The following is a 21,466-nucleotide window of genomic DNA, read 5'->3' as shown; positions in this document are numbered from 1 at the left end:
TTTCTCCATATATCAATCAGGTTTAAATCTTTCATTAATGATAAAGTTAATTTTGTTACTTTTGATTTTGTAGCAACTTTAGTTGACCTATCCAAAACTGGATCCAAACAAAAATTAAAACCTCCACCTATTAATATTTTATCATGTGCATCAGCCAATTTCAAAAAAACTTCTTGTATAAATTTTGTATCATTTTCATTTGGTGCATAAATATTCATAAAAGTCCATAATTCTGAAAAAAATTGACAATGTATAATTACATATCTCCCCCCCAGAATCAATTATTACATTTTGTATTTTAATTGGTAAAGATTTATTAACCAAAATTGCAACTCCTCTCAATTTTGAATTAAATGAAGCTGCAATAACATTTCCAACCCAATCTCTCTTTAATTTCTTATGTTCTGTTTCTGTTAAATGCGTTTCTTATAAAAAAGCTATATCTCCTTTCATTTTCTTAATATATGTTAAAACTCTTTTTCTTTTCACAGGCCCATTAATTCCATTAACATTAAAACTTAATAAATTAAGCAAATTAGTCATTCATAATACCTTGGGAACTCTTTAAAATTCTCCATGTTGCTATGAGTCTCTCCCCAACCATCCAGGCAAAAAAGAAGAAAAATATAAAAAAGTCCAGCACAATATTGTAGGGCAAAGGGCCCGTCCTGTGCTATACTGCTCAATTGAATACTTACTTAATAAATCTGGATATAATGGCATAATTAAAAAAAAAACTAGAGCCCAGGTTCTTAAATTAAGAACACTCCTACACATTAAAAAAGTAGTGGTAGTCTAGAACCCTTCTCCATAACTGCCAGAAGATGACATTTAATGCTAAATCTGAAACATAGATTTCTGTTACCCAGAAATATAAAGGGATCTGAAGCATACGGTATTGCCAAACAGGAAAGGCTTGAGAAGCAAAGTAGTCTGTTCTCTCTGTTCCTTAGACAAAGTACCATATAAATAAAGATATGCTGCTTCCAGAAACTTCTAAGAGAAAGCACTAAACTGATGAGAGATGAACAAAAGAAAGTACTAAAACTTAAGATACCTGCCAAAGATCAAACTGTTGTGCAAGGTGAGAGGTAAGAGCCGTTGAAAGATATGCCGAATAATCAATAAAAAAAAATGTATTAAAAATAAAACTGCAAGGGTTCATCATCAGAAGCATAATTTAGTTCAAGTTTACCTGCATTTGTTTTCATCTTCACCTTACTTTTGAGTTGGTCAGTTGAAATCTTGCCTTTCTCAAAGGGATTTTTCCTAGGTGCAACCACAAAAATATAGCTTTAACGTATTTTAATAAAATTACTTTAGTAACTGAGTATCATACATAAATTATAAAGAGCATTAGCATGAATTTACAAACCAAATCACATATTATTTTTAAATTAAGTACTAACTTCAGTTTAATTACTTAGATCACTGGTGGCAAAAACCACTAACTGTTAACATTCTTTCAAAATTTAGGTAAAATTTAATTTGTCTGAGTTGCAAAGTTTCTTGTCTTTAGCTTTCATTGTAATTTAATTACCTTGATTTCAACTTACTTCCAAATTAAAAGGACTGATTAAACAATGATAGTGATTATTAATCACTGTAATAATTACATTATTAATATTTAATATTATTTAATAATGTAAGAGATCCATATGAAAGAAACTACTACATCTGAAATCATCTTTTGATAAGAAAAAATGAAAAATATTCTAGGTACTAGAAATCTCAAGTATAAACAAAAAGTCATGCAGGAGATCTGGCAGCATTTGTGGAGAAGTTTGAGATCTTCTATCAGAAACAGAAAACAGATTCAATTACAAGTGCCATACAGCAAAGTCTTAGGAAGTAGAGGCTGGGAAGGGAGGAAGTATAAAACAAAAACACAGCTTTAGTTTTGTCCTTACTTCCACCTGCCCTGCTGCGTACCACTTTCCCAGAAGTTGTACTGTAATTGCTTAAAACCATTTGATTTTCCAATTCTGACAAAGTCACAAATTTATGGCAACAACTGTTTCTTGCTCAGCAAATATTACCTGATCTGATGAGTAATTACAGACTCATTATTAGAACATTTAATTCTCCATTTGATACAAGTGAATTAAGCATTAATGCCACAAAAGTTTTCTTTTGTCCACCATGGGTTCATCATCGGATCTGTTTCCTGTGCTCAGATCCTATCAAGATTCTTGGATTTGAAAGAAATATAACTCAGTCGAGACTAACTCAAGTACAAAATTTCAATAGCCCAACAGCATTACTCATTTCTTTGTGTGAAAGACAATAATGGCACCAATTGTCGCCCAACAAGAGACCATCTGTGCCTGATAACGCTGATCCATAAGCAACTGATCGAGAGAAGGTCTCTCCTACTAAACACAAAACTCTCGCCAAAACCAAAATTTTATTAGTGCAAGAGCATCAAAATTCATAGACTTGAATTAAAATTCTAGCACTTTATCTACCAAACCCTTTAGACAAGTGAGGAACATCTCTATTCACAACATCTCAATGTAGCTGCACTTACTTTGCAGCTGGTAATTCTCCAGGATCCCAATCTGGGTAGCTGGAAATAAATTTGGAGAATATTAACTTGTAAGCAATGTCATGGTGTACTATAGATATTAAATAAATGGTCACCTAAATGTCAAATAATTCTCCATTTACAATGTGCATTTTTGGATTATTTTCCACAAAAAGCAAGCATCCGCTAAAGCCTCACATAAATCAGAAAACCAAATTTGCCTTCTCGGTGTAACCAATTTACATTTTCACAGAGCCTACCTGAATAATAACCCAGTACAGTAAGCACAAAATAATTCATTGTGTCTTGTACAAATGGTAGATCAATTACCAGGATTAAGCCCACATTATTTGAAAGGAATGTATCTCGTACATAACTCATCAGAAATCCTGATGTATCAATAGCATTCTTTGACAGGATAGAAATAAATTACACTACATTCCTCAACTGCCTGCTCTTGAGACCTAAAGAACACCACTGTCAAATTTAAGCAAGGATTTTTGTCTTATTTTTCAAAAGAAAATCTTAGAACTTTTTTTGAATATTAGCACATCAGGATCTTTAGTAACTAGTTTCTTCCATTCAGTTTTACAAACATCCAACCAATTCCAACATTTTGCCCTTTATTTATTTAGTCAATACCTTCTACGGGTATTGAATGATCTCCCACAATTATTTCAATACTCAAAGTAACTCGAGGTAACCTCAACGTTATATACCAAATTAGGGCAGTAAATTTAATATACAATCTGTACCCAAAAACCAAAAGATAAATGTATGCACTTAACAAAAAAAAATTAGAATTTGAGCAATAGCCAGACCCCGCTTTACAAGGGCAGGGGCTGTATTCCTAGAAAATGGTCCACAATGCAATTCTCTGCATTGTGAAGCTTCAAAACATGCGCAAGTATCAATAACTGAATGTTGAAATTATTCATTTACTTATTTTTCCCCACACAAATTCTGTGAGAGTGTTTTTTTTCACATCTCAAACGTTTAAGTACTTATTTGTGAACTCTGTAAGAGCAAATTTCCATTAACCAAACTGGAACAACATGGGAGTTGCCTGTACTGAATTTGAACCTCAGAAGTCCAATTATTTCCCAAAATCCAAAGACACTAGATCAGAAAATGAAACCCAAATGTAAATATCCTCCCTGCCTCATACCTCAAAATATATAAAGATACACATTGGTGAGAATAAACATATAATCAGCACAATATTTGTTTGCAAATTACATACACTCTCTGCAGTAACAGGCAACGTAGTTTGTGCAATGGATCATTTGTATGCTGATTCCAATCCTGTATAATATGAAAAGATTAGATTGTTTTAATAATAAAAGGTATAATTATCAAATATATTAGCTTCAGCAGATCAGAATTATGTACATTAAATAGAAACAACATTCACAACTTTGGTCTGAACCCAATTATAGACATTCATTCCTTCTATTCTCTTCCACTTCTCTGCAAGTGAACATGTTTGTCTTCGCACTTTTACAATTCTGATAAAGGGTTCTTTACCTGAAATGCTGAATCCGTTTCTCTCCACACTGATGCTGCTGTTTTTCATCAGTTTCTGTTTTTATACAGAGCCAAGATCATATGAAGTAGAATCTTATTCATGAGCAATAAACTAAAACGCAGCAAACAAGTGTGCATTGCACTAACTGATCAAAGGCAAACAATTAGAGGCTATCATAGTTTAAAAGTGAATATCGCTGAAGTTTTTTTGTAAACTGCGTTACTTTACATCAAAACTTACAATTTTTATTACACACCACAAACTTATGGTTATTTATTTTTGTTTACCCACTTGGACATATTTGAAAATGTAGCCTCAACACATCAAAAAGTTATTATTCATAAGTTGGGGTATAAAATTTAACAAGAAGTACATTTAATTAAAATATTTTGCAAACAATATTTAGACATTTCACCTAAATCATAAAATAAATTCATAATCTTGAATCTCATCAAGAAATGTAGGTGATGTCAGAAGTAAGAAAAAGATCTTACCCAGTAACTCACCTGCAGAGTATCAATTGTTTTGTCACAAAGTGAACAACAGTGTGGGAGTACCACTGGAAAATAACCAAGAAAATCCTTGATGTTTTGCAGAATTGGAGTTCTCCGTTTTTTCTCAAGGACAGATTGATCTTCTGCACATGGAAAAGGAACTTCTTCAACATCATAATCAGATTCTGATTCAGAATCAGAATCAAATTTACTTAAATGACGTGGTGATTCAGAAAAATGTCTCTCTTTTTTATGGAAAATCTCAGTACTTTTTCCTTCCTGTTCAGATCCAGCACTTGACTCTCCAGAGGAAGGATCATATTCATAATTGACCAGAGGTTTGCGCACAGTGTCCAGACCTTCCAGATTCCTTTCTGTTGACTTTTTTTCTCCAATTCCATCATCACGGGAAGCCATGTTGGATTGGCTTTGTTGTGGAGAACTATCACCTTTATTGTGCTTCAAAATTGCTCTTTTCTTTTTAATCTGTTTAAGAATATTCGGCAAAGAATCAAGAGTAAGTTTGTCTTTAGGATAGCTCTCCACTTCACCCAGATCCCTAGATGAACGGCCAAGGGCAGTTAAACTGTTGCTGGTCTTTTGCAGACCAACTGACTTCTTATCCGTTGATGTCTGATTTTGCTGTCTAGCTTCTGAGAATGGTAAATCACTTGTTACACTGCTGATTTTGTAAGATGGCACACCACCTGAAATCTGCCACTGAGACTGCAATCTTGCACCTGGTTGCTCAATACTTTGACAGGCTTCCATATCCTGCTCAGTTTTTCGATCCCTTCCTAAATGGATTGTACCATATGGAATATGGCCCAGTTTCTCCAGTTCTGCTTGAACAATATGAGACTTCTCTGGCATAAAAAGTTTAACATTTGCCTCTTGAAAATGAACCTTTTTAGCATAACCAATTATATTCTGACTCCCTGACATTTTGGCAGAAGGGATGGGCTACATCAAGTTGACTCAAAGCGAACTGAACTTTCAGTAGTTAAGTTTCATAATACGTGCCCATTTTGATACAGATATGACCAATAACCACACCAATGCCAGCAAGCTGAAAAGTAAAGAAAAGTATGAAAAACATGTTCAAGATACTCAAAGTCCAGAACTTTAAAAGACACGTGACCGTAACATCCACATAGTAACTTGGAAAAACATTTGATTAAATCTGTTATAGAGAATTCATATTTGCATTTACAACATGCGTGGACAAATAAGCACAAAAACATGGGGAAATTTTTAAAAATCAATCTAATGGAAGGAAATAAAAGCAATCTACTTTATATTCTTCATATGTGCTATTATTTTTATATACAGTGGATTCTGGTTAATTGGTACAGAGCAGGACCAGTACATTTTGGCCCAATTATCCAGACTTCCATGGAAATAGTTAAAAAGGTAAAAAAAATGACAAACTACCATTTAACTAAGTAAAAAATTATGCATTTAAATGAAATTCAGAACAAATTAGGACACTACCAAAACTAGTTCAGTTCTATAAAACTGTGTAGGAGTTCCTAATCATTATCGATGGAGGAATTCATCCAGTGTACACTGTCATGCTCTTTTGATTGACTATAAATGAACAAAATCAGCACACTGAGTGCAGATAATGGACTGCCTTCATACAATGCTTTCGAAGTCTGCATCCAAAGTCTTCATTTTCATTGTAACATTCAAGATGATTGTTGATACCTTCAAATTCTTAGCAGTTCCTAACTTGTTGAATTAGTAAAATCGTTTCATTTTCACTCCTGGCCACTTCCGGCATCTCCAAGCCTGAATGCTTAAAGCCGCTGTGAGCAAAACAGATCTGAGTTCTCTTGCTGCCTTTTATTACTTATTACTCACTATCAGTGACAAAAAAACCCACTGCTTTTTGAACACAAACACACAAGTGACAATATTTTAAAACTGTTTGCTCTAAGCTCAGTGTGGTTTCCTAACAGTTCATGCGACTGACACTAGTTAGGAACCGTTCAGCAACAGTCTCCTTTTCCAGTTAAGACCATAAGATATTGAAGCAGAATTAGGCCATTTGGGCCATCATGTCTGCTCTGCCATTTCATCATGGCTGATCCATTTTCCTTCTCAGCCCCAATCTCCTGCCTTCTCCCCATATCCCTTCATACCCTGACTAATCAAGAATCTATCAACCTCTGCCTAAAAAATACCCAATGACTTGGCCTCTACAGCCGCCTGTGGCAAGAATTTCCACTCTCTGGCTCAAGAATTTCCTCAACACCTCTGTTCTAAAAGGACTCCCCTCTAATCTGAGGTTATGTCCTCTGGTCTTAGACTCCTCCACCATAGGAAACATCCTCTCCACATCTACTCTATCAAGGCCTTTCAACATTCCATAGATTTCAATGAGGTCCCCTCTCATTCTTCTAAATTCCAGTGAGTTCAGGCCCAGACCAGCAAATGTTCTCCACATGGGCAAGCCTTTCAGTCCCAAAATCATTTTCATGAACTTCCTTTGAACCCCCTCCAACGTCAGCACATCCTTTCTTAGAGCGGCATAGTGTCTCAAATAAGGAATCCGGGCTATTTCCTTGATATGTTTTTGTTCTTTAAGAGTTGTCCCAAATAAACAGCTGCCTCAATTAAGCGGAATCCACTGTATTCTGCACATTAAGCAACTAATGAGAGGAGACAACTCCATGAACATCTTCACCTTCAATGGTGGAAGAGTCCACAAGTGCAGAAGATAATAAATTGTTTGTAAGTTTCTTAAGTTGCAGAGAACCAACATGGAGGAAAATAATATACTACGTGTTGTTGCACCTTCCCAGAGTAGGAAGTGCAGCAACAGGCATTTTCCATGGAGCGCTTCTAGGAACAAAGTCCTACATTCACACTGTAATGTGAAATGTCATAATTACTTTTGTTGTGTGACACATCCAGCAGCTCAGTCAAAGAATTTTCTAAAATTCACAGCATTACAGATCTAGTCTCCAGCTTTCTCTGTTCACTCCAGATAGCATCAACCAACAACAACAAACTCTACTCAAAGGAATTGCTATGGGCTCCAAACTAACCCCTTCTGTAAAGCTACAGACTTGTATTTTGAAACAACACCATGCCTCTGAACAAGCTGTTACACTTACTATGCTCAGATTTACAAGGGGAAAAACAGAAATTGAATATAGTTGGGTCTGGGATATCGTCTTGGCTAGCAAGAGTAGATATTTGCTGGGTCAGCTGTGTTGAGATGGTGTCTTATTCAGCAACTTTGTCAATAGCAGGTTGTCCATTTCATCTATAATTTCTGACATCTCTACATATTATCACCACCAAACATCTTTCTCTTCCCTCCTCTTTCAATATTCCAAACTTCTCAGCAATACACTGGTCAGCTCTTCTGTCTTCACCAATATCCAGTAAACATCTTGCACCACTGCCCTAAAACCACAGGAGATTCAATACAGTATTTGCTTTTTCCCTACTCCCTTTCCATATACTTGAAATCTAATCAGTGATTTACTTGTATTTCTTCCAATTTAGTAAGCTGTACTTGGTGATTCCCATGAGATCTCCTCAGCTCTGGGGAAACCAAACACAGACTGGGTGACCACTTTGAGGAACAACACTACCAACCAATCTGCAAGGACTCTACTGGGGTTTTGTGTCCATCCCACTTTGAGCTTTCAGTTTTTTGAGCCTGTTATATTGTTTCAAGCAATGCAACATAAGTTCAAAAAACAGTACTCCTGATGAGGAGGAATTCCTTTAGCCATCTTTGGAATTCACTGTTACAAACGGCTCTGGGGCCAAGTCACTGGGTATATGTGAAGTGGAGGCTGACTGGTTCTCAATTAATAAAAGTATCAAAGGTTATGAGTAGAAGACAAGCGAATGGTGTTCAGAGGGATAACAAATCAGCCATGATAGAATGGTGAAGCAGACTTGATGGGCCAAATGACCTAATTCTGCTTCTATGTCTTATGTCACATTACAGCATTCTAGACTCATCACCAAATTCAACTAATCAGTTATCCCAAACTTGTAACACTCACTTCCAGAACTCAGATTTTACTCCCTTTCATCTTGTATTTCAGATTTCCTTTGTACTGATCTGTTAGTAAAGAGAGTGATACACAGTGGTGCTAGAAAGTCTTTGAACCCTGTTTAATTTTCTCCATTTCTGCATAAATATGACCTAAATGTGATTAGATCTTCACGCAAGTCCTAAAACTAGATACAGAGAACCTAATTAAATAAATAAGACAAAAAAAATTACACTTGTTCATTTATTTATTGAGAAAAATGATCCAATATTACATGTATTTGTTGGAAAAAGTATGTGAACCTTTGCTTTCAGTAACTGGTGTGACCCCCTTCTACAGTGATAAGTTCAACCAAACGTTTCTGATAACTGCTGGTCAGTCCTACACATCGGCTTGGAAGAATTTTAGGCCATTCCTCCTTAAAAAAGGCTTCAACTCTGGGTTGTTAGAATGCTTATTAGCACGAACTGCTTGCTTCAGGTCCTTCCACAACATTTCTATAGGATTAAGGTCAGGACTTTGACTCAGCTCACCCCCCCAACCCCTGCATTCTGATTTTATATAACCACTTCTTAAAACAATGCTGTGATCTGCTTGTTATGGTTTTGTGGTGCAAATTTGACCCAAGGTTGCAAATAGAAGTTTGTGAACCCTTTGCAGTTGCCTGATTTTCTGCATTAATTACTTATAAAATGTGGTCTGATCTCCATCTAAGTTACAATAATAGACAAACACGATCTGCCTAAACTAACATGTCTTTTACATGTATTTTACATGTCTTCATTTAACACATTTTTAATCGTTCACAGTCCAGGCAGGAAAAAAGTATGTAAACCCTTATATTTAATAACTGGTAGAACCTCTTTTAGCAGCAGTAACCTCCACCAAACGTTTCCAGTAGCTGCTGATCAGACTGCACAATGGCGAGGACAAATTTTAGACCATTCCTCCATACAAAACTACTGCAGTTCATCAATATTCCTGAGATGCCTTGCATGAACAGCGCTCTTCAGGTCATGCCACAGCTTCTCAATTGGGTTAAGGTCTGAACTCTGACTTGGCCACTCCAAAACACGAATTTTCTCCTTTTTAAACCATTCTTTTGTTGACTTACTCTTGTGTTTCGGATCAATATCTTGTTGTATCATCTAACGTCTATTAAGCTTCAGGTGATGGACCTTCACCCTGATATTCTCTTGTAAAGTATCTTGATACAATCTTGAATTCATAGTTCCCTCAATTGCAAGCAGTCCAGGCCATGAGCCAGCAAAGCAGCCCCAAACCATGATGTTCCTTCCACCATGCTTCACAGTTCAGAAGAGGTTTCAGTGTTGGTGTGCAGTACCTTTTTTCCTCCAAACTTCTGTCTCATCTGTCACAGAGCATTGTCCCAGAACCATTGTGGAATATCCAGATGATCTTTTACAAACTTGAGACATGCAGCAATGTTTTTTTTTGGAAAGCTGTGGTTTCCTCCCTGGTGTCCTTCCATGAACACTATTTTTGTTCAATGGTTTTCTCATAGTGGACACATGAACAGAGACTTTAGAAAGTTCTAGAGATTTCTGCTGTTACCCTTGGATTCACTTTTATCTCCTTCAGCATTGTATGTTGTGATTTTGGTGTGTGATCTTTGCAGGATGCCCACTCCTAGGGAAAGTAGCAACAGTACTGAGTTTCCTCCATTTCTAGACAATTTCTCTTACTCTGGACTGATGAACGCTCAGGTCTTTAGAAATGCTTTTGTAGCCTTTTCAGTTTCATGCATCTCCACAATTCTTCTTCTAAGGTCCTCTGTAAGTTGTTTTGATGGAGTCATGGTGCACATAAACAGATCCCATTCCTTGAGAAGAACAGGCTCTGTCAATAACCACACTTTATGTGGCTTTTTCTTTAGGGCAGGGCACCTCTACACCCCAATCTCATCTCATTGATTGGAACACCTGACTCCAAATAGCTTTTGTAGAAGGCATTACCCCAGAGGTCACATACTTCTTTGAACCTAGATTGTGATCATTTAAATGGTGTACTCAGTATCAACAAGAAGTAGAATTGTTTGTGTTATTACTTTAGGCAGATTGTGTTTGTTTATTATTGTGACTTAAGATCAGACCACATTTTATGAGTAATTAATGCAGAAAACCAGGTAATTGTAAAGGGTTCACAAACTTTTTCTTGTAACTGTATATTGGTTCTAAGACACTCTAAGGAAAAGTGGAAGACCCATTATGCTCAACAGCCTTTCCACTGCATGTGCAAGTATATTTTCACATTACTGTATCCCTCTTAAATGTAGTCAGACGTTCATTTTATTGCCTATAACCTAAAATACAAAGGTAACTGCAAGGATTTTGCCTCATTCTTGAGCAGCCCTCTGGAGGATGAACCCATGAAAAGTAACAGACCAAATACTAAAAACCTGTGCTGACCAATTGCAGGAGTGTTCACTGAGATTTTATCCTCTCACTGCAACAGTCTGAGGAACCCACCTGCTTCAAGGAGGCTTTAATTATACTGGTGCCTAAGAAGGCCAAGGTAACCTACCTCAATGACTGTCATCCAGTAGCGCTTACATCCACAGTGATGAAGAGTTTTTGAGAGACTGCTGATGAAACGTATCAACTCCTGCCTGAGAAACAACTTGGATCTGCTCCAATTTGCTTACTGGAGCAACAGGTCCACAGCAGATGCCATTTCACTTGCTCTTCACTCAACCGTGGAACATCTGGATAGTAAAGATGGATACGTCAGAATGCTCCAAGACCTTGGCTTCAATATCTCCTTGTTCAATTGGATCCTCAATTTCCTCACTTGCAGATCCCAGTCAGTTCGGATTGGTAATAACACCTCCTCTACGGTATCCCCCCGCATAGCTGCACCACAAAGCTGTGTGCCTAGCCCCCTGCTCGACTTGCTTTACACTTAAGACTGTGTGGCTAAGCACAGCTCCAATGCCATTTTCCTTTTCAATCTTTTTTTATTGATTTAAAAGAATAATGATAAATACAAGTCAGAGGAGAGGTTATCTCAAATACATATTTCAATAATAGTACAAACAAAGAAAGGAACATACACTGTCAAAATCATATATAGTATTAGGCTAATATAAAGAAAAAAAAGAACCACATTTCCTCTTAACAATTCATAGAAAAAAGACTCAAAATTTCTGTTATTGAGGAAAAAAACCCACTAAACTAACCTAAAACAAAAAAAGGGGGACTGGGCAGTCCATTTTGAGCATACAGTAAAAAAAAAAAGGAAAAATCCTTCTGGTCAAATCTAAAACTTCGCGGAGAAGAAAAAAAATTAACTGAAAAAGTAAAAAGAATTAGATCATATGAAAATATTGAATAAAAGGTCACCAAGTTTGCTCAAATTTAAAAGATGTATCAAACATCCGACTCCTAATTTTCTCCAAACTTAAACACGACATAATTGAGGAGAGCCAAACAAAAAACAGTAGGTGGATTGGGATCCTTCCAAAACAATAGAATAGCTCTCCTAGCCAATAAAATTGAGAAAGCAATCATGCATTGAGAGGAAACAAGGAAGTTTCCTCCTTCCATTGGAATAATCCCAAAGATTGTCATAAATGGATTAGGTTGTAGGTGACTTTTGATAATGTTCTAAAAACATCTCTCCAAAAATTATTTAACTTTATGCAGGACCAAAACATATGAGTTAAGGTAGCCACCTTAGTGTTGCATCTATCACAGGTGGGATTTATATTAGAAAAAATATGCGCTAGTTTATCTTTTGACATATGAACTGAATCAAGGAGTGACGGGCGCAGATGGATGAATTGTTAACTAAATGACAAATTTTATTCTATTGATTATCTGAAAGTGACTCTTGAAGTTCCAATTCCCAAGCACGTTTAACTTTATCATTAGACATTATTCATAAATTCAATAGCCATTTATATATAATGGCTATCAATCCTTTTTGAAATGGTTTAAGCTGAAAGATAACATCTATCATATTTGGTAAATGAGCAAATGGGTAATTCGGTAACAAATTGCATAAAAAATTCTTGACTTGTAAATATCTAAAAAATTGTACATTAGATCATATTTGTCCACTAGTTGCGAAAAAGACATTAAATAATCCTCTAAAAACAAATCTAGAAAAGTTTTTATTCCTTTAGTTTTCCATGTTAAAAAGGCCTTATCCAAAATTGATGGTTTAAAAAAAAAGTTAAAATGGATATTACTAGAAAGAACAAAGTTACTTAAGTCAAAAAATCTGTGAAACCGAAACCAAATTTTTAATGTATGTCTAACAATGGGACTAAGATCGTGTCTACCAATCCTAGAAAACAAAAAGGGAAGAGGAGCTCCCAGTAAAGAAGAAACAGAGAACCCCTTTACCAAGTCCAAACATGAAGGACAGTCCTGGTTATCTATTCAGTAAATCCAAAAAGTAATAACGAATATTAATTGCCCAGTAATAGAATCTAAAGTTTGGTAAAGCCATGCCTCCATCTTTTTTTAATTTTTGCAGTAAAGGTTTGCTCGCTTTAGAACTCTTATTCCAGATATATGACAGGATCATAGAATCTATCTTATCAAAAAACACTTTTGGGACAAAGGAAGGAACGGCTTGAAACGTGTATAAAAATTTCAGTAAAATTGTCATTTTTATAGCATTTATTCGACCAATTAACAACATCGTCATAGGCGACCATTTGGAAAGTGTTTGTTGTGTATATTCAATTAAAGGAAGAAAATTATATTTAAATAAATCTTTAAAATTTTTAGTAATTTTAATACCAAGATAGGTAAAATAAATTTTAGCAATATTAAAAGGTATTTGATCATAATGATCAGAATAATTATTAATAGGAAATAATTCACTTTTATGTAAATTTAACTTATATCCAGAGAAAGTACTAAATTCAGTAAATATGGATAACGTAGAGGGAATAGATTTCCTAGGGTCTGAAATGTAAACTAATAAATCATCCGCGTATACGAAACCTTATATACTTTATCCCCTCTCTTAATACCCTGCACAGAGTTGGAATCCCTAAGAGTGATAGCAAGTGGTTCTAAAACCAAATTAAATAATAAAGGACTAAGAGGACAACCCTGACGGGTTCCTCTATATAGTCTAAAATAAGGAGGTTTTTGATTGTTAGTTATAACTGCAGCCATGGGGCTTGATAGATCAGTTTGATCCAGGAAATAAATCCCAGACCAAAATTAAATCTCTCCAAAACCTGAAATAAATAAGGCCATTCCACCCTCCAATGCTACTTTCAATTTTGCTGACGACACCGCTGTTGCAGGCCAAATCAAAGGTGGCAACAAATCAGCCTACAAGAGCTGACTCTTGACTTCAGGAGGAGGAAACCAGGAGATCATGAGCCAGGCCTCATATGAGGATCAATGTGGAGAGGGTCAGCAACTTTCAATTCCTCTGTGTTATCATTTCAGAGGAGCTGCCCTTATGCAATTATGAAAAAAGCATGACAATGCCTCTGCTTCCTTAGGATTTTTGGGAATATTCGAAATGACATCTAAAACTTTGATATACATTGGATGTGTGGTGGAGAGTATATTGACTGGTTGCATTATGGCCTGGTATGGAAACACCAATACAAAAAGTACCGGATAGGAGTCCATCAAGTCCATGGAGTCCAGTCCATCACAGGTAAAACCTTCCCCACCATTGAGCTGTCACACAAAATGCTGTCATAGAAAAGCAGCATCCATCATCAGGGACCCTGAACCCCGCACCATCCAAGACGTGCTCTCTTCTCCCTGCTACCATCAGGAAGAAGGTACAGGAGCCATAGGACTCACACATGAGGTTCAGGAACAGTTATTCCCCCTCAATCATCAGAGGATAACTTCACTTCATCATTGAAAATTTCCAACTACCTATGGACTCACTTTCAAGGACTCTTCATCTCATGTTTTCGATATTTATTGGTTATTAATTATTTTTTCTTTTTTATTTGCAGAGCTTGTGTCTTTTGCACACTGGTTGAAAATCCAAGTTGGTGCCGTCTTTCATGGATTCTGTTATAGATTTATTGAGTATGCCCCACAAGAAAATGAATCTCAGGCTGTATATGCACTATGATAATAAAGTTACTTTGAATTTTAAGATTAAAGTGCTGAGGACTAAGACGGTGTGGTCAAGAGAGGCGGAGAAGCCTCAGTGAACTGGACAGTATTCAGGAATTCGTCTTCAAATCTGAATGAATACACCACAGTTGTCACCGATCTCATCAAGACCCGTGTGGATGAGGTGTGTGACTCTGAGAACATACTGAAGAACACAGCCAAACCGAAAGGCGTGAGATGAAACAAGAAGTTCATAGTCTCCTGAGGGCTAGATCTGTGGCATTCAAGATTGATGATCCAAAACTATACAAGTCATCCAGGTATGACCTATGGAAGGCTATTTTAAGGGCAACAAAACAATTCTGATTAAGGTTAGAGATGGAATAGTACGCATATCAGCTGTGCCAGAGTTTGCAGGACATTGCTTCGTACAAAGTAAAACCAAACATCATGAATAGCTGTGATATTTCACTCCCAGATGAGCTCAATGCCTTTTACGCACGCTTTGAAAGGGCGAATAAAACTAAACTTGTGTGAATCCCTGCTGCATCTGGTGACCTGTGATCTGGTCAGGGACCACACCCCAATGGGACTTGGTAGGACTCTGAAAATCTGTGCCAATCAACCGGCAGGAGTGCTCAAGGACATCTTCAATGTCTCACTGCTGCAGTCAGAAATTCCCACCTGCTTCGAAAGGGCAACAATCCTATCAATGCCCAAGAAGAGCAGGTGAGCTGCCCCACCAACTATCAACCAGTGACTGCAATTAAGTGTTTTGAGAGGTTGGTCATGGTCAAAATCAACTCCTGCTTAAGCAAGGACTTGGACCTGCTGCAATTTGCCTGTAACTGCAATAGGTCCACAGTGGATGTAATATCACTGGCTCTCCACTCAGCCTTGGGTCATCTGGGCAATATTAATATCAACAATAGGAACAAGCTCTAAAACTAGGCCTCTGTATCTCCCTCTGACTTCTGGGAAACCACCGTCTGTGCAAATTTGGAAATAACACCTCCTCTTCACTGGCAATCAACACTGGCGCACCACAAGGATGTGTACTTAGCTCACTACTCTACCCTCTCTACACCCAGGACTGCCTGGCTACACACAGTTCAAATGCCTTCCATAAAATTTGCCGACAACACAATGCCTCTTGGCAGAATTTCAGATGGTGACGAGGAGGCATACAGGAGTGAGACATATCAGCTGGTTGAGTGGTGTCGCAACAGCAACCATGCACTCAACATTAGTAAGACTAAGAAACTGATTGTGGACTTCAGGAACGGGAAGATGAGGGAACACACACTAGTCCTCCTTGAGGGATCAGCAGTGGAAAGGATGAGCAGTTCCAAGTTCCTGGATGTCAACGTCTCTGAATATGTTGGGCCCAACATATTGATGCAATTATACAGAAGGCATGACAGCAGCTATATTTCATTAGGAGTTTGGGGAGATTTCGTATGTCACCAAATACACTCGCAAATCTCTACAGATTCACCACAGAGAGAATTCTAACTGGTTGCATCACCATCTGGTACAGCGGGGCCACTGCACAGGATCAGAAAATGCTGCAAACGCAGCCAGCTCCATCATGGGCACTACCCTCTCCGGCATCAAGGACATCTTCAAAAGGCAATGCCTCAAGAAGGTAGCATCCGTCATTAAGGACTCCCATCACCCAAGATATGCCCTCTTCTCATTGCTACTGTCAAGGAGCTGGTACAGGAGCCTCTAGACACACGCTATACATTTCAGGAGCACTTTCTTCCTCTCCACCATCAGATTTCTTAATGGATAATAAATCCATGAACACTAACTCATTACTTTCCTCTCTTTTTTGCACTAATTATTTTTTTATATATAATTCTTATTGTCATTTATAGTTTTTTTAATTGCAATGTACTGCTGCTGCCAATCAACAAATTTCACAAAATATGCCTGTGGTATTAAGTCTGGTTCTGACACAACAGAAAAAAGCAAAAGAAAACTCAAGGTGTATAATTATGCTTAATAGGCTCCTTATGCTGTGATAATTTACAGAAAGGTTCATAGACTCTAATTCAAAATATAGGTAAACATTTATGCCAAGCAAATGGACTTTAAGTTAATATTTCCATGGCTTTGGTCCATTGTAATGCAGGGTGTACTTGCTTTAGAACAACTTTCAAAATATGGTGGGAATTTCTGCTTCTACCACCCTTCCAAATATTGAGTTCCAGACCCTTACCATTCGTTGAGTGAAATCATTTTCCCTCAACTCACTTCTAATCTTTATACCACTTCAATTAAATATATGCTTCCTGATTACCTTCATAGAAACATAGAAAATAGGTGCAGGAGAGTAGGCCATTCGGCCCTTCGAGCCTGCACCACCATTCAGTATGATCATGGCTGATCATCCAACTCAGAACCCTGTACCTGCTTTCTCTCCATACCCCCGATCCCTTTAACCACAAGGGCCGTATCTAACTTCCTCTTAAATATAGCCAATGAACCGGCCTCAACATTTTTCCTGTGGCAAAGAATTTCACAGATTCACCACTCTGTGTGAAGAAGTTTTTCCTCATCTCGGTCCTAAAAAGCTTCCCCTTTATCCTTAAACTGTGACCCCTCGTTCTGGACTTCCCCAACATCGGAAACAATCTTCCTGCATCTAGCCTGTCCAATCCCTTTAGAATTTTATACGTTTCAATAAGATCCCCCCTCAATCTTCTAAATTCCAGTGAGTATAAGCCTAGTCAATCCAGTCTTTCTTCATATGAAAGCCCTGCCATCCCAGGAATCAATCTGGTGAACCTTCTCTGTACTCCCTCTATGGCAAGAATGTCTTTCCTCAGATTAGGGGACCAAAACTGCACACAATATTCTAGGTGCGGTCTCACCAAGGCCTTGTACAACTGCAGTAGAACCTCCCTGCTCCTGTACTCAAATCCTTTTGCTATGAATGCCAACATACCATTTGCCTTTTTCACCACCTGCTGTACCTGCATGCCCACCTTCAATAACTGGTGTACTATGACACCCAGGTCTCATTGCACCTCCCCTTTTCCTAATCGGCCACCATTCAGATAATAATCTGTTTTCCTGTTCTTGCAACCAAAGTGGATAACCTCACATTTATCCACATTAAATTGCATCTGCCATGAATTTGCCCACTCACCTAACCTATCCAAGTCACCCTGCATCCTCTTAGCATCCTCCTCACAGCTAACACTGCCGCCCAGCTTTGTGTCATCCGCAAACTTGGAGATGCTGCATTTAATTCCCTCGTCTAAATCATTAATATATATTGTAAACAACTGGGGTCCCAGCACTGAGCCTTGCGGGACCCCACTAGTCACTGCCTGCCATTCTGAAAAGATCCCGTTTACTCCCACTCTTTGCTTCCTGTCTGCCAACCAATTCTCTATCCACATCAATACCATGCCCCCGATACTGTGTGCTTTAAGTTTGCACACTAATCTCCTGTGTGGGACCTTGTCAAAAGCCTTTTGAAAATCTAAATATACCACATCCACTGGCTCTCCCCTATCCACTCTACTAGTTACATCTTCAAAAAATTCTATAAGATTCGTCAGACATGATTTTCCTTTCACAAATCCATGCTGACTTTGTCCGATGATTTCACCTCTTTCCAAATGTGCTGTTATCACATCTTTGATAACCGACTCTAGCATTTTCCCCACCACTGATGTCAGACTAACCGGTCTATAATTCCCCGGTTTTTCTCTCCCTCCTTTTTTTAAAAGTGTGGTTACATTAGCCATCCTGCAATTCTCAGGAACTAATCCAGAATCAAAGGAGTTTTGAAAAATTATCACTAATGCATCCACTATTTCTTGGCCTACTTCCTTAAGCACTCTGGGATGCAGACCATCTGGCCCTGGGGATTTATCTGCCTTAGGAACAGTCAGCATGGATTTATCAAAAGCAGGTCGTGCCTTACGAGCCTGATTGAATTTTTTGAGGATGTGACTAAACACATTGATGAAGGTAGAGCAGTAGATGTAGTGTATATGGATTTCAGCAAGGACTTTGATAAGGTAGCCCATGTCAGGCTTATTGAGAAAGTAAGGAGGCATGGGATCCAAGGGGACATTGCTTTGTGGATCCAGAATTGGCTTGCCCACAGAAGGCAAAGAGTGGTTGCAGATAGGTCATATTCTGCATGGAGGTCGGTCACCAGTTGTGACCGGTCACCCTCCAATCCTCAGGAACTAATCCAGAATCTAAGGAGTTTTGAAAAATTATCACTAATGCATGCACTATTTCTTGGGCTACTTCCTTAAGCACTCTGGGATGCAGACCATCTGGCCCTGGGGATTTATCTGCCTTTAATCCCTTCAATTTACCTAACACCACTTCCCTAATAACATGTATTTCCCTCAGTTCCTCCATCTCACTAGACCCTCGGTCCCTTACTATTTCCGGAAGATTATTTATGTCCTCCTTAGTGAAGACAGAACCAAAGTACTTATTCAATTGGTCTGCCATGTCTTTGTTCCCTATGATCAATTCACCTGTTTCTGACTGTAAAGGACCTACATTTGTCTTGACCAATCTTTTTCTTTTCATGTATCTATAAAAGCTTTTACAGTCAGTTTTTATGTTCCCTGCCAGCTTTCTCGCATAATCTTTTTTCCCTTTCCTAATTAAGCCCTTTGTCCTCCTCTGCTGGTCTCTGAATTTCTCCCAGTCCTCAGATGTGCCGCTTTTTTTTTGCTAATTTATATGTTTCTTCGTTTGTGAAAGGTCCAGTTTATCTTGTTATAAAATTTTATACAGCTCAATTAAATTTTCCCTGATCTCCCTTTTCCAAAAAAGAACACCAACCTAGCCAGTTTTTCCACATAACTATACTTACCCCACTGTTATAATATCCTTATAAATCTCTTTTTCATCATTTGAAATATGATTACATTCTTCGCATGCTGAACTCTACAGAGTATTCAAACTGCAGCCCAATGATCTACACAGCTCTAGCATGAACTCCTGCCTCTTGTACTCTAAGCTTCAGTCAAAGCTGTCCTGTATACTTACACAATCACACTTTCTGCTGTCCTGCCATCTTCAGGGATTTCTGTACATGTACTCCTAGATCCTCATTCCTCTCCATTGTTTCCTACCAATTCAAATCTGTTGTTCCAGTTTCTTTATCCTGAAATCCATTACCTCACATCCATACTCTGAAATCTACTGGGCATAAGACACAGGAGCAAAATTAGGCCTTTTGATCATGACTGATTATTTCACCTCTCAACCCCATTCTCTGCCTTCTCCCCACAACCTTCAACATTCTTTAATTTGATTAATTGATGGCGGTTTTTCATTGATTTTGTTGTGATTATTTTGTATTTACTGTGAATGCCTACAGGAAAATGAAAGGTTGTAAATGGTGACATATATGTACTTTGACTTTGTACTTGTGAATCATGAATGTATCAATCTCCACTTTAAATAATCTAGTAACTTGGCCTCCACAGCCGTTCATGGCAATGAATTCCACAGGTTCAACACTCTGTAGCTAAAGAAATTCCTCCTCATAAATACAAGAGATTCTGCAGATGCTGGAAAACCAGAGCAACACATACAAAATGCTGAAGGAACTCAGCAGGTCAGGCAGCATCTACAGAAATGAATAAACAGTCAACGTTTCAGGCCGAGACCCTTCATCTAGACTGGGAAGGAAGGGGAAAGATGCCAGAATAAGGAGGTGGGGAGGGCAGAGGGGAAAGAGTAAAAGCTAAAAGGCGATAGGTGAAGTTTATTCTTCAATTCCCTCCTCCCTGCCCTCTTTTTCTATTTCTCACTCTGGCCTCTTACCTCTTCTCACCTGCCTATCACCTCCCTCCCCCTTCCCCTGCTCCTTCTCTTTCTCCTATACAGGCAGTCCCTGGGTTACGTACGAGTTCCATCCCTGAGTCCGTCTTTAAGTAGAATTTGTACATAAGTCGGAACAAGTACATCCAGTATTATTTAGCATCAGTTAGTCAAACGTTTGTCTTAGTTTATAGTATATATTTTACCTTTCTATGCATATAAAACACTTAAGAAAACGTATGTATTCCCGTAATTAAACCACTGCGTTGCTTAGTAATAATTGTAGCTTTCATTGGGGCAGGGCCTTTCACATGCTCCATTATTCTCATTTTATCTGTTATCCTTTAAAATTGTTCCAATCGTTGACCGACTGTAGCCAAACGCTTTTCCAATGACCGATGGCATTTCACCTCTTTCCAAACGCTTTATTTCCACTTTATTTTCAATCGCGATCGCTTCCCGTCAATGGAACAGAAACACTGCGGGTGGCGGGTCCTCGGCTCCTGAGGTCCACTGGGTCCTAAGGACCACTCCACTGAGACAGGCTAAATGGGACAAGTGGGGGCTGAGATGGGTTTGGGTATTTGATCCTCCATAATATTCCGCGTGGGAATTTAAACTGGAGATGGCAGTGTTTTTTTTTAACGAGGTCAAGTTGCGAGCTCGACATCAACCCGACACGGATAGTACGGGAGTCACTGGATCAACATCAACCCGGCACGGGAGCGGTCTGTCACTGGATCGAACTCGGGAACCTCCGTTCTCCAGCCTGGCGCTGATCTCACTGAGCCACCAGCCGAATGGAATGGTGGTGGGGCGGGGTCAGGGTGAATCTTACTAAGAAAAATTTAAGATAAATACAAAGTTAAACACTCAACACAGTGTCAACGGCAACGACTTAAAATGGCAGACGGCGTTCTCCTTCCTCGGTTCGTAAGTACGAGTTGTCCGTAAGTCGGATGTTCGTAACTCGAGGACTACCTGTAATCCACTCTCCT

General features: G+C 38.3%; 1 protein-coding gene across 1 annotated transcript in view; it reads right to left on the bottom strand.

Moving 5' to 3' along the window:
- The window catches only part of LOC140739083 (matrin-3-like), a 43,567-nt gene that overhangs the window by 17,632 nt on the left and 4,469 nt on the right, over positions 1–21,466 (bottom strand). The window contains exons 2-6 of the mRNA XM_073067029.1: positions 11,119–11,299; positions 4,562–5,618; positions 3,771–3,832; positions 2,531–2,569; positions 1,196–1,269 (exon numbers count right to left, since the gene is read on the bottom strand). Of these exons, the coding sequence (XP_072923130.1) occupies positions 1,196–1,269; positions 2,531–2,569; positions 3,771–3,832; positions 4,562–5,494 (1,108 nt within the window). The 5' untranslated portion in view covers positions 5,495–5,618; positions 11,119–11,299. The remainder of the gene's footprint in view (positions 1–1,195; positions 1,270–2,530; positions 2,570–3,770; positions 3,833–4,561; positions 5,619–11,118; positions 11,300–21,466) is intronic.

The sequence above is a fragment of the Hemitrygon akajei genome, chromosome 15, assembly GCF_048418815.1.
Source record: "Hemitrygon akajei chromosome 15, sHemAka1.3, whole genome shotgun sequence".
Classification (NCBI taxonomy): Eukaryota; Metazoa; Chordata; class Chondrichthyes; order Myliobatiformes; family Dasyatidae; genus Hemitrygon; species Hemitrygon akajei.
Note: the sequence above shows the minus strand (reverse complement) of the source record. Positions and strands in the feature narration are given on the sequence as shown.